The 13,610-nt window shown below is 48.1% G+C and overlaps 1 protein-coding gene across 2 annotated transcripts in view; it reads right to left on the reverse strand.

Moving 5' to 3' along the window:
• Positions 1-7,257: 7,257 nt before the first annotated feature.
• Positions 7,258-13,610, reverse strand: part of LOC119450570 (uncharacterized) — a 33,556-nt gene continuing 27,203 nt past the window's right edge. For both annotated transcript variants that reach the window (XM_049665984.1, XM_037714073.2), the window contains 2 exons: positions 10,475-10,516; positions 7,258-7,500 (listed from right to left, as the gene is read on the reverse strand). In XM_049665984.1, the coding sequence (XP_049521941.1) occupies positions 7,316-7,500; positions 10,475-10,516 (227 nt within the window). In that variant the 3' untranslated portion in view covers positions 7,258-7,315. The remainder of the gene's footprint in view (positions 7,501-10,474; positions 10,517-13,610) is intronic.

Genomic DNA, 13,610 nt, shown 5'->3' on the forward strand with positions numbered 1-13,610 from the left:
ACCGGTATCTATCTGGTGAAAAACGGTTGATATGCGACCCAAACCGGAAGCAGGGCTGTCAAAAGAGGCGCGGAAATTCTGCAGCAGAGTGAGCAGCTGGCTTCTTTGTGAAGATGACGTTTCATCGTCGATGGAGCGGTTGAAAGCGTCGAGGTGAGCCTGATCAACCGCGGGGTCACGAGAAAGTTCACTAAGGTCCGTAGGAGCAGAAGCCGCAGGATCATCAAAGATGCCAAAGGTGTCGACCAGCTGAACAAGGCCTAGGCATTCGCCATGAAATAAAGGTAAAGGGCACGCCGTGGGATCGTCGACGAGCATCTTCGTGGCGCCACTGCGAAGAGTAAGGAGAGCAAAGGGCAGCGGAGAACATTTGCGGCGAAGGAAAACTTTAGAGGGTGTAAAGAGAACAGTGCCCTCAGAAATAGCGGCGCACGATACAGGGACAAGCAGGGAAGAGCACGGAGGAACGGCATTGCCTTCGGACACAAACAGTTTATCACTAGAAGGGTGGTCGTCGATTGACTCAAAATCGTGAAGCGCAGAAAGTTCAAGTTTGGCGTGGCAACAGTCAATAACGGCGTTGTTAGTTGCAAGGAAGTCCCAGCCTAATATAATGTCATGGGAATACGAGGGCAGTACGACGAATTCGACGGTATACAGAACTCCTTGAATGAAGACCCGCGCAGTACAGGCAGAGAGAGGCGTAATGTTTTGAGCGGTCGCGGTTCGAAGGGAGAGGTCGGATAAAGGCGTCAGAACTTTTTTTTAGTATGCGACAGAGTTTGGCGGAAATTACAGACACTGCGGCTCCTGTATCGACAAGTGCCAGGACGGCGACTCCTTCGACATACACTTCAATTACGTTGGCTGGAGAGGGACGAGGACTTGAACATTTCGACGAAGACGCAGTTCGTGCCTCGGGAACTGCGGCCATCAGTTTTCCTGCTCGGTGGGTCCGGCACGGCGACGCATCGGAGAAAGCGAGCGACGACGTGGAGATGGTGAGCGGCGTGTAGACGCGGGTGAGCGATCAGGACAAAAGGAAGATGTAGGAAGGCTGGAAGGCGAAGATGAAAATTGCGCGGGGAACGGTGGCGCTCGCCAGATGTTCGGGAAAGGAAGCATGCGACGACGGCAATGGCGCGCCACATGACCAGCACCACCACAAGCAAAACATATTGGACGGTTATCGAAGGTGCGCCATTGTTGGGGGGTAAGCTCCGACTCGTGGCTGAGAAGTCGGAAAATGCTGGCGATCTGGTAACGGCATTGGAGGCGGCGAAAAGGTCGGTGGTCGATGCATAGCGGGCGGCGAGAGCGTTTGTGGGCGAGGTCGGGCAACTGCTTCGGCATACGTGAGAGGCGCAGTGACTGGCGTCGGATCACGTGCTGGAGGAATGGCTTGCGAAACTTGCTCCTGGATGAAGTCGCCGATCGCAGGTGCCAAAGCGGGTGGTGGTTCCGGGACGCAAGACATCAAAGATAGCTGGCGAGCGACCTCTGCGCGAACGAATTCCTGAATCTTCAGAAACAGGGTAGCACGGCCGTCGCTGACACCAAGGCTGGACACAGAGTCGGCGGGCGCAGGGGGACGTCTGGTGTGAAGCCGTTGCCTACGCAACTCGTCGTAACTCTGACACAATTCTATCACTTCAACGACAGTGCGAGGACTCTTCGATAATAACATTTGGAATGAGTCGTCCCCAATACCCTTCATTATATGTTTGATCTTCTCCTCCTCTGACATCGACGCGTTCACCCGTTTGCAAAGGTCAATAATGTCCTCAATGTAGCTCGTGAAATTGTCCCCGATCTCTTGGGATCGTGTGCGCAAACGCTGTTCTGCACGGAGCTTTCTTACTTCTAGCCGACGGAAAACTTGGGTAAACATGGTTTTGAAGATCAACCACGAAGTCAGGTCGCCTTCATGGTTTAGAGAACCACAGTTTCGCAACGCCCGAGAGATAGAAGGCTACGGTTCTCAACTTGGTAGCATCGACCCAGTGGTTATGGTCACTCACTCGCTCGTATGAAGAGAGCCAATCTTCAACGTCTTTTTCATCAGTGCCGGAGAAGATAGGGGGATCTCGCAGACGCAAGGCGCCGGCACAAACCAGGGTGGGCGGCGCCGTTGGAGGAGTTGGAGGAGTCCCGCTTGCGTCCTCGGGCATGATGGGGGGTAGAGTGCGACTCCGAAGTTCCAGGGTGGTCGAAACCCAGCAGACTCCACCACTTGCTAATAGGTTTATTGGCAACGGATGCAGGCGAACGGGTAGCACTCACAAGCGTTCGGCCAAGGACAGCAACCACGAGCTCATGCCGGTGGCGATGCTGCTGAGGCACAGGTTACTCTTCTTCATTACATTATATATATATATATATATATATATATACTTTCTGGGAAATTTATGTTTTACTACTAGAACTAACCCTGGGAGTGTTAGCCAGCGCTACCACTCACAAACCTTGCACTGCGGTAGCTCGCGCTACGGTGGCTCAATGGTAAGAGCATCGCACGCGTAATACGAATACGTGGGATCGTTCCCTACCTGCGGTAGGTTGTCTCTGTATCAACTTCAATTTCCATTAATTTATCATTTCTTTAATTCAATTAGTGTGCACAAGTCGTTTTTCCTACATTTTCCTTGGTTTCTATGTTTGTTGGCTTCTTATGATATGATTATTAAAAACGGGCCCGTCGTTACCCTTTCTTCTCGTTCATTACATAACGAGGGTCTCGAACCCGCAACATTGATGCCTGCAGGTAGCATATGTGCGTTTATTGACCAGTTTTCTTCGCCCAAAAAGATCACGTACTCGTGACGCCTGCGGCAAAAAGGATGTTGACATCCGCCGCGAAGGTTTGGGAGTGGTGGTACTCGCTAACACTCCAAGGGTTAGTTCTAGTAGTAAAACACAAATACCCCAGAAAGTGCATGAAAAAGCAGCGCCGCGGTAGCTCAATGGTAAGAGCATCGCTCGCGTAATTCGAAGACGTGGGATCGTTGCCCACTTGCGGACAGTTGTTTTTTTCAACCATTTTCATTTCCATTAATGTATCATTTCTTTAATGCAAATAGTGAGCACAAGCAATTTTCCCTATGTTGTCCTTGCTGTCTATGCTATATATATATATATATATATATATATATATATATATATATATACCTATATATATATTAGAGATAGGTCGCTCAGGAGCGAGCCGGATCTTTTGAGCCGCTCTTTTTAAAGAGCGAGTGAGCCGTGGTTTAGTAAAAGTGAGCGGTGGTTCTTTTGCAGAAAGGGAGCCGGTTCTCTCTCCGAAAGAACCGCCGCTCACTTGAACCACGACTCACTCGTTCTTTAATAAGAGCGGCTAAAAAGACAGCCGAAGGCGAGGGGATGGAAGCGACTCTTGCAAGGAAGGGCGGGAGGGCAGTTGCTTTCTCGCACTGCTAATAAATGGCGCGGCAATCGCACCCAGCAGAAGAGACGGCACGGTTCGCCACGGCTGGAGAGAGAGCCGGCTGCCTCTCTTCGAAAGAACCGCGGCTCACTTCCCGAACCACCGCTTCCTCGCTCTTTAAAAGAGCGGCTCAAAAGATCCGGCTTGCTTATTCTTACACCGTGCTCCTGAGCGACCACTCCCTGGCTCTTCAAAAGAGCAACTAAAAAGATCCGGCTCGCTCCTGAGCGAGTTCCGCTTAGGAGCGACCCGGATCTCTTGAGCCGCTCTTTTGATGTTCCGCTCAGGAGCGAGCTGGATCTTTTGAGCCGCTCTTTTGAAGAGCAAGGGAGCGGTGGTTCAGTAAGTGAGCGGCGGTTCTTTCGGAGGGAGAAAGCCGGCTCTCTCTCGTTCTGTGAGCCATGAGGAACCGTTCCTAGAGAGCGCTCAGGAGCGAGCCGGATCTTTTGAGCCCCCTTTTTAAGAGCTAGGGAGCGGTGGTTCAGTAAGAGAGCGGCGGTTCTTTCGGAGAGAGAAAGCCGGCTCTCTCTCGTTCTGTGAGCCGTGAGGAACCGTTCCTAGAGAGCGCTCAGGAGCGAGCCGAATCTTTTGAGCCGCTCTTTTGAAGAGCGAGGGAGCGGTGGTTCAGTAAGTGAGCGGCGGTTCTTTCGGAGAGAGGAAGCCGGTTTTATCTCGTTCAGTGGGCCGTGCCGGACCGTGCCGTCAGAGCCTTGTCTTCTGCTGGGTTTCGAGATTTCGTTTTCTAACCGATGAGTGGTGGCCGACGTGGCAGACTCGCGCTCCTCGAACTCGCTCGCAGTGTGGTGTGCGCAACAGTCCCCCCTTTTTTTGGGCGTCCCGATGCCACCGAAGGGAGAAGTAAAGAAGCCTTAATTGACAAAGGATGGTACCGGTCGTTGCCTGCTGCTGTTCGAACGATGTCTCACGACTCTCACCGATCGCACATTGTGCGCTGGTGCAACAACACTTCGAAGATGGTCTTCCGTGTCCTTAAAGACAACAGGTGAACGTACAGTTTACGTCCTGGTCTTCATTTGTGCTAGTTAGCGTAGTCATGAAAATGTCGCCCATGGCATCCACTTTATTGCATTTTCTGAGCGTGTATCATTAGCCCGTCAATAAAACGAGCCGAATGATCTGTTGTGTTGTAATAGAACTTCATTTCTTCTTTTCTTTGGTCCTGGCACATGATGGCATGATCGACAATATCGCGCGTGCGCTCAAGAGAAAAAAAAAATTGAAAGGTACGTGCGGTAGTCTTGTGGATCTTTGGTATAATTTTTGTATTGTACTTCAAGAGATGATTTCGCCATTTATTTTGCATGGCGTTACAGCTCACTCATTGTGATGTGTAGTGCGCGACACGGCGCGGCGGTAGGAGACAGTGATATGTGTGGTGCGCGACGCGGTGCGGTGGTTGGACACAAGGAGCAGACGACAAGGAGAGCGCGCGCCGCTCTACCGTGGCGCGCCGAAAACGACGACGCCGAAGACCGTCCGGCGCGTGAACACGCGGCGCAAGAAAAGAAATAAAAAGAAATAAAGCCAATCCAATCGCAAAAGAACACGGGGCCTCGAGCAGCCAATCAGAAATCGACGAATCGACCAGAGCAGCAGAAAAAGGAGCCGCGCTGGCAGTAGGGGGAGGAGTTCCAGAAGCGGCACCAGGACAAGGTCGGCCACCGGATCGGGAGTTAAAGACGGCCGTCGGGTTCCGGACCCGAGCCACCAGGACTTCACCCGGCCGGGGCCTCCTGCCAACCCATTCCTGGGCGCCGCCACTCCATCCGTTCGAGAACTGCTGCCCGAGGCCGGCAAGCGTCTGCGCCCGTGGGCAGAACGAGAGCTGTCGGGCTACGGGCCCGAGCTCCACGACCAGCTGCCCGGCCAGAACGCCGCCGCCCTCAACCCCTGCTGCCAAGCCGCCTGCCTTCCCGGGCATCGCCACCCTGCCCGATAGTCAACTGCTGCTGCCCGAGGCCGGTGAGCGTCTGCGTCCGTGAGCTGACGGGCTACGAGCCCGAGTGCCACGATCAGCTGCCCGACCAGAACGTCACCACCGTCGGTCCGTGCTGCCGAGCTGCCTGTCTTCTTCCTCTGAGCGAGAGCTGCCACGCTCTGGTAGCCGGTCCGATACAGCGACCTTTGGTGAGACCAACAACGCTTCTCTCGTCGTTTCCGCTTCTCCGCGTCGAGACTGTAGTGCATAGGCACACCCGCAGCCTGCCCGAACTTGCCTCATAACATTAGCGTTCCAGCTACGTGTTTTCATGTTATCTTTGTGTGTTTGTTTTTATGGGTTAATTTTCGTTTCTAGTTTCATTAAAAGTTTGTGTGTGTGTTTCTCGACAAACGGCTTTGTCCTCGATTGGGTTCTGGGAGGCTCCGCCTCAGAGAACCGCCAGAAATATTAGAAAAAAGAACCTGCGCATCACACTCATATTATAGTGAGCGTGCGTATGAAAATAAATGAATAAAGTTAAAAGATAATGTACAATAACTTTGTGTTCTTATTTTGACCAAAGTTCACTTTAAAGTACCACAAAAAAAGAAAAGCTCGTGTAATGACGATGAAGTTACTTTTTTTTTCTGAGAAAAGTACGTCGCATTCGGCCTGTTACACTATTATAATCATTTTATCCTCAATAGGAGAAAGAAAAGTTTCATTACAACTTATTATTCATGCTTTTAATATATGTAATAATAATCTCTAAACATTGCGAAAATGCCAATAACACAGTTATTCAATTATGCATATACCGTTTTTTTGCAAAGCCAAAGAACTATAGAATATGCATAACACAGGTGACAAGTTTAAGTGAACCGGTGAGCCGTTCAAACGAACCGATACATTTCAGTGAGCTGACCCCTTCCGAGCCGCTCACTGAAGTGAACCGTTTTGCCCATCTCTAATATATATATATATATATATATTAGAGATGGGCAAAACGGTTCAAGGGCCATTTACTACTCCGGGGAGAACATTCTACCAGCCTCTATGTGGACTTCACTGTGTTCAGGGCCCAGTAATCGCTTTTGCCATCATTTCAGTCAGGCGCACTAGGATCAGTATTTTGGTGTCTCTATATTCCGTTCACCTGTATCGCACCATGACATTCGCGTTTCGTGCGATAAAACTGACGTAATAGTGAAATCGAATCGTACATAGCAGTAGACGCGGTGCCCATGACAGCAGCCTAATGGCTGACGTTGCCTGTGGGAAACAAATCCAGAATGAATCGCTAGACCCGCAGGTTGAGGCTTTATCTACATTTATTTCGGCAAAGAGTGACTTTCCGCATTACTGTAATGTTTTCACGAAATAGCGAGAAATAATGAGCACTTACCTGTAAATCGACTGTAAGACAAGCTGGCCGTGATTTCAGAAGAAATCGAGTATGCGCCACACGTCTCTCTCAACCTCTGTTTCTGCTGTAATGCTACAGTTGATGCTTGCCCTCGGCAATTAACAGTTTGACTAAGAGGTTTAGCCGATACATGGCTACTCAGAACCGAATGTCAGCGAGAAATAAATTTGTGTCTCGCCTGTAGGCTACAATTTTCTATAAAGAGCTGTATGTTCGCTATAGACACTATGTAACAACTAATCAATTCGTAGTAACAGATTATTTCGTTTCGAGCAAAACTGGAAGCGAGGTAAATGTTATCTAATAAGTTTAAACGCTGTCGCTTAGCGTAAAGTACATTTTAGACGTTAGAAATGCGTAAATTTTTTACCAGTACTAGTGAATAGTTTCGCTCAGTACTTAAGCAATGAATACACAATGTTAGTGCAAAGCTGGAGGGTAGGTATATATTTATTGAGCAGACAGTAAGAGAAATTTGTGCTGGACGCATACTTTACTCCTAGGAAGCTAAATCAGCAATGCAGTGCGCAACGTGCGTTCTCCTGCACCGATTGGCGTTGCACGTGCACTCAAACTCGGCCTCTATTTTGCACTCTTGCTGTCCTAGCTCTTTCTTTTGCCAATTGAGGTTGCAGCTGCACTCTCCACAGTCTTTCTCGTTGCTGCCACCCGATTCTCCATTCACTAGGAAAAAAAATTGAGGGATATCAGTTCTCATAATAAAGCTTTTGAATGGCATCGAACAGGAATATTCAAGAAAAAGCAGCTGTGACACAGGAACGAATTATGTTCTCGTTTTTAAATAAAGTTAAATGCAAAGTTTGCGCGAAATACGTTTGGTAAAAAAAAATGGTTTGTTTATATTTTAATGGCGTTCGCGACTGGGCATATGCCGTTTGTAACTGGACATATGCCATTCGCAAATTGGACTTTCCAAATTATGGTCAGCGTTTTAATGGGAAACAGCCGCTTTCAGTTATTTACTGCGGTGGGAAAATATGACGGTAATGTGAAGCAAGAACAGTAAGTCACTAGATGCATGCATCGTGTTGTCTTCGTGGAAGGAGACACCCGTGATCACTAATGGCTCGGCAAAATGCATTTAAAAGATGCAGACATTGTGACACTGGCCAAACAGTAAGTTGTTTTAACTTGATCGAGACAGCAGTTTGGTATATAGGTTGCCTAACCGCGAGAAATTCTTCTTATTTATCGAGAATAAGTGAGTGCGCCTTTTCTGCGCCATTAGTTCGCCAAGAAACTGGTTGCTTTTGCGGAACAACCGAACAGCTTTATGAACTCTTCGCCACAAATGTTTTCTTGTTCTTCTTCCTCGGTTGAATTGGTTTCTGTCTGTCTTTCTGTCGAGACTCCAATGACCGCTATGCTTTATACACGACCAGAAATGAATGTTCGGCGAGTTAGAAAAGTGGATTCTCAACTCCAATTACGAATATGAACACTATTAATTAATTATTCATTTATTATTCATTCATGCTATTCAGATAGCAATGCTATTGGATTTGTACTCAAAAACTTCGTATATTCGCACCCCCTCATTAAAAAAATTGGAGTAGACACTTTTGCTGGGCTGCCAATTTTTTAAGGAAGATGAATTCTTTCGTAAATGAATTTCAAGAATCTTCGTTGCACCGTTCGAGTTATTTCCCGTGGAGAGCAATACTCAGTGTATGGAAAAACTTGCAGACGCTCATGCTTCGGTATAGAGTGACAATACTAGCGTTATATTAAGATAACCTCTCATTCTGTGATTATTTTTGGCACCTGCTTGATCCTCGTCACGTGTGGGTCATTGTGACATTAATCTCTAGTGCTACTGTGTAGGTTATTAGCGCTCAAATTATTGAATGGCACCACCTACCCTAACGCTAAAATTGAGTAAAACACTTGTTGGGTGAAATAATCAGTATCCATGCGTGTTGAGGAACCCGAGTGAAGAATTTCTTAGTAGTCAATTACAGTCAGTGAAGCACCTTAGTGAGCGTTTTTATCACATCAAATCTATTTCCACAAAGAAGGTGTGGTCTAGTTTTTTCCCTTTTTTTCGGATTGAGCCAAAAACCCGGAACAATTGTCAAACATAATACGTCGAGTGCGGGTGAAAATCCCCTAAGAGCGAGAAAATTGCACGCTGTGTTTCGTTCATCGCTCAAACATTGTAGTTTGATGATAATCTACGCAACGGCGATTGAAGCATGCCAGATGCGTTTTCGTTAGACTATATAATAAAAAGAATGGCTGTAGGAAGCACAATTTCATACGTTGAGCTACAGTTCTTGGAGAGGCGGATGTTGTTTGCACAAGAAATCGAAATGCATACAGTGTGTGGCAGTAAATAAGAAAAGTTTACTAATTGTGTTTTAGCTGATTGTTTTATAACAGATATATTTCAGTTTAAGAATTGTAGCCGCGGTAATATTATAAGGTCTATTTATTTAGAACGAATACTGAGGATGACACTTATTTCGAGATATGCGCGTCAAACTTGCAGTAGAATGATACTATGTTTCTGTTTAATTTTTTTTTCTTGATGCGTGAGTGTAAAATGGCTCATAGAGCGAAGAAGCCGGTGTCTGTAGTCTGTAGCAATGAAACAGTACCTAAGGTCCTATTGGATGCGACGCCACATCACGAGCTCAACTCGACGGAGTAGAGATGGTGAAAGCGAACACCTCCAGCGCTAGCGCGCCGTGTGCACTCGCTATTTCGCCGATGACGTACTTTCCTACATCGACGGTGGCAGAGCTTTGATCATAAGAACACTATTCCATTAAACCCATTCTGAAGACCCCTGCCCAGTTGTACTCTCCAGTAGAGGGCATTGCAGTTTATTACATTGCTTGATTACATAGAAAAATCAAGGCTGCTCTTTCAAAATGCAAGAACTGCCTTTGTGTTTATTACTCACCTTCAGTTTATCAATCAGTACCTACCCGTTCATGACAGGAAATGTTCGATACTCCAAACACAGCACAAGCAACGTTCTCTATGGATGTCTTTCGCGGGAAATTTATGTAGGTATCAAAAGAGAAGGTTATTCATTACAAGACCGCCCTGGTAGACGAACATAGCAGTTGAACCACGCCAGTAATGAAAAACTTTACAATATTGTACGAAGGATGAGGCATTACCCCAGGATGAGGTATACCAAGGCATATAGCGTTGCGATCGAGCTCTTCGGGCGGTGTCTCTTAAATAACTATACGAGGCTGCTAGTTCTTGTCGCGTCGTAGCGCGCGAGGCATCTGTTGCATAACAGAAGAAACCAGGCGTCTCGCAATGCTGGCATGAATAGGAGCCGCCGCCAGGGGTGTTGCAAGAGACGAATATCGGTGGTGCACGACATGAAGAGCGACGAGAAACCGTCGGCATGAGTCGGTGCGGAGGAAAAAAATTAGATAAGGTTAGGTTAACTTTTTTTCTGTCCGTTCCGTTCAAACTAGGGCATAAAAAACAGCAGCTCAGCGTGAATGATGGCGTGCTGCTGGTGTGCTTATTGTAGGCATAACGCTGGCTTTCCTCTAACTGCTGAGCCCGCTGAGGTTTTGTCGTTTTAGCAGCTGTGCCCAGCAGCATTGATTGAGATAAACACAATAACACGATGCTTGCTGTAAAACAGGGTAAGAGTTATACTTACATCTGTTTGTATTGCTTCCACTTGTCTGCCCTTTCTGTGCCGCTAAAATGACAGAAAAAGGACATCTTAGTCACACAGAGCATTGAAACAAACTTCATACGTTTAAAGCGCGGTGCACAAAGCCTTAGAACAAACGAATAGGAACGTGGCTCCTTATTTGGAAACCGCTTATCCTTTTTATTTTAAGGTTAGGTTCCCCCCTTGCTCAGAGCTCCGTATGCATCGAATAATAAACATCCCGGGTTAAATTGCTTTTCATAATTGACAGCGCTTTCACAAATCCATAAATCTGCTCCTCTTTATTATCTCGAGCCTGATAAGAACTCTATGGCTCTGGGTGCACCATAGTCTGCTCTGGAGAATGAGTGTCTTGCTTTCGGCCACTAGTTATCAGAAGACGCATTTATCAAAATTTTTGCCGCATAATGAGATTGTAAGCGTCATTTACGCCTGAATATATATACGGAAACAAACAAGTGCATTAGGTTTGTGAGTACACTAAATACGAACGAAACACAAGGCGCCATGTTATGTTTGCAAACAGGATAGGCACATTCCTCCACGCAACTGAGTACTTGGGCTTCATTAAATATCTGCCAAGTCGTTTCGGCGTTCCAGTTAAGATCACCCCGAAAAGTTAGGGATACATTTTTTTAAAAGTGTTAAATGGAATGGCAACGTGTTTTGCAGCCCATTATATAAGGTCTTGAAAGTGATGCAGCCATGACTTCGGTACAGCCCGGCTTCCATTTGGCAATTACAAGTGTCCTAAATTTGTTGGTTGAAACGGGCAAAGATAGGGAGCTTAAATGGTACCGTGTTTACTTTGCAGAAGATATGGCCCGTACAACTGGTATGACAGGACGTTAGATTAGCCCCAGTACATCGTCTCTTCCGTGTTGTGGGTGATCGTCTTCTTTGTCCCTCTCGTGGCACCCTGACATAACCACCGTGGCGAAAGGGCCGACCCGCGGCGCCTTCTAGATGGCGGCCACCTGGTATGGCTTGAGATAACCCACGTGGATGATATCAGATGACGTGGACGACGGGGAAGCATCGGTTGGAGCTATTTCATAAGTGACAGCACTGAGCTGTCGGACGACGCGGTAAGGAGTACCGGGAGAGCAGCTTTTCCGATAGGCCCGCACGCCGTGAAGGAGTCCAAAAGAGGACGAGGTTTCCGGCAGAGAACTGGGAATCACGATGACGGCAGTCATCAAGAGACTTCTGTCTTTTGCCTGTGGCTCAGAAAGGCGACGGTGGGCAATCTGGCGTGCCTTGGCAGCAGTAGCTATGGCGTCACGAGCGTACTCAAATGGTGACTCGAGACCAGATGGCAGGAGCGTGTCGAAAGGCAATGTCGGGTCACGACCAAAGAGGAGATTGAAGAGGGAGTAGAGAGCGGTGTCGTGACGAGTTGTACGCGAACGTCACAAATGGGAGCGCGGCGTACCAGGCACGATTATCTAAGGAGACATACATCGAGAGCATATCTCTAAGTGTTCGGTTCAGGCGTTCAGCGAGGCCGTTCGTTTGAGGACGGTATGTAGTCGTGAACTTGTGTTTCGTGGCACAAGAGCGAAGTAGATCTTCGATAACCCGTGATAAAAAGTCATGGCCTCTGTCTGCGAGAAGATGGCGAGGAGCTCCGGGGTGTAAGATGACGTCTTGGAGCAGGAAGTCGGCGACGTCGGTAGCACAACTGGTCCGAATAGCTCGTGTGACTCCGTAGCAGGTTGAATACTCTGTTGCAACGGCGATATACTTATTATTGCGATAGCAATTATATGGACACTCCAAAGCAGAATTCTGCCGTCGGCGTCGCCGTCGGCGTCGCCGTTGCCGTGAGGTTCCGTATGACGTCAGTGGAGATGAAATCGTCGCCGCGCGCCGAACGCTGTATGTGCGAGTGAAAGGGCGCGAGGGACGCGCGCTTTCAAGGGGAGTGAACGCACGGCGAAGAAAAAACGCGCGTTCTGCGCCGTGCTCCCTTAAGGGCTGCAGAAGTCTTTTTCCTCCTTTACAATCACCATATACGTAGAACAAACACACCTTCTTCCGACGCGCGAAAGGCCGTGGCGGGGAGGGGGGGGGAGGGGGAGGGAAGGGAGGCGACGTTTAGCTGCGGCATCAAGTGCCTATTTATATCAGAGGCTCCGGCAACAGTCACCAACGCTGTACGCATTTTGTGCGAACGCGGGCAAAACGCCGACGGCGTCGACAACAGTTCTGCGTGTTGCCGGTGCTGCTGCATGTCCAAGGGTATACACCTGATAAAGCTACTATCATTACTCCGTATAGGTCTCTACAAATTTGCTATCGCAATTGATGCTTCGCCTTTCAGGTGAAACTGCGACAACTTTTTTCCAGCTCTAGAGGTAGAAAAGGGCCCAACAGGTCGAGGCCAACACGATAAAACGGTTCTGTGGATATATCAATTGGCTGGAGGGTTCCAGCCGGAAGCAAAGCAGGCTTCTTACGACATTGGCATGGTTCGCAAGCAGCGACATAACGTCGGATGGTACGGTAAAGCCCAGGGGCGCTATAACGTAAAATGATCCCCCCCCCCCCCCCAAACTGTTTTTATTCCAATTTCTGCAATCAGCCTTCACGATTGGTCAAAACATTTTCGGGCCACTCCCAACTTCGCCTGTCTGTCACGCGACGTTACAAAAACCGCGATAGCTCCCCATCTGATATAACGTGTACACACTGATTATGCATCATTAAACGGCACAAAAGAACAATAATCATTCCTGATTCGACGCCTTTTCACCATTAGCCCTCTGCTATTGGTCCAATGTTTTCTGGCTGCGCCTACTTCGCCTGTCTGTCACGCGACCTCACAAAACCGCGGAAACTCACCACGTCAAAGTGACGTGTACGCGAAAAAAATGCATTAATATGCCGAACGAAACTGAAAAATTTTCTGAATAGCCAAAGACTGCCCCGTTCCTAAAGGAATAGAAGATGGCCCTCCGATCGCTCAGGCCCTCGCTACTCGCACCTGCCGGTAAGCATGTATTTATTTCCGCATGATAAACCTTTTTGCATGGCAGTAAAACGTTATCGAGCCCTTTCGGCATGCATACGACATCGCTCTGCCAAGTTTTCCTTGCTGAGGCTCCGTTTTAAC

This window comes from Dermacentor silvarum, chromosome 4 (assembly GCF_013339745.2).
Source record: "Dermacentor silvarum isolate Dsil-2018 chromosome 4, BIME_Dsil_1.4, whole genome shotgun sequence".
In the NCBI taxonomy this organism is placed as follows: Eukaryota; Metazoa; Arthropoda; class Arachnida; order Ixodida; family Ixodidae; genus Dermacentor; species Dermacentor silvarum.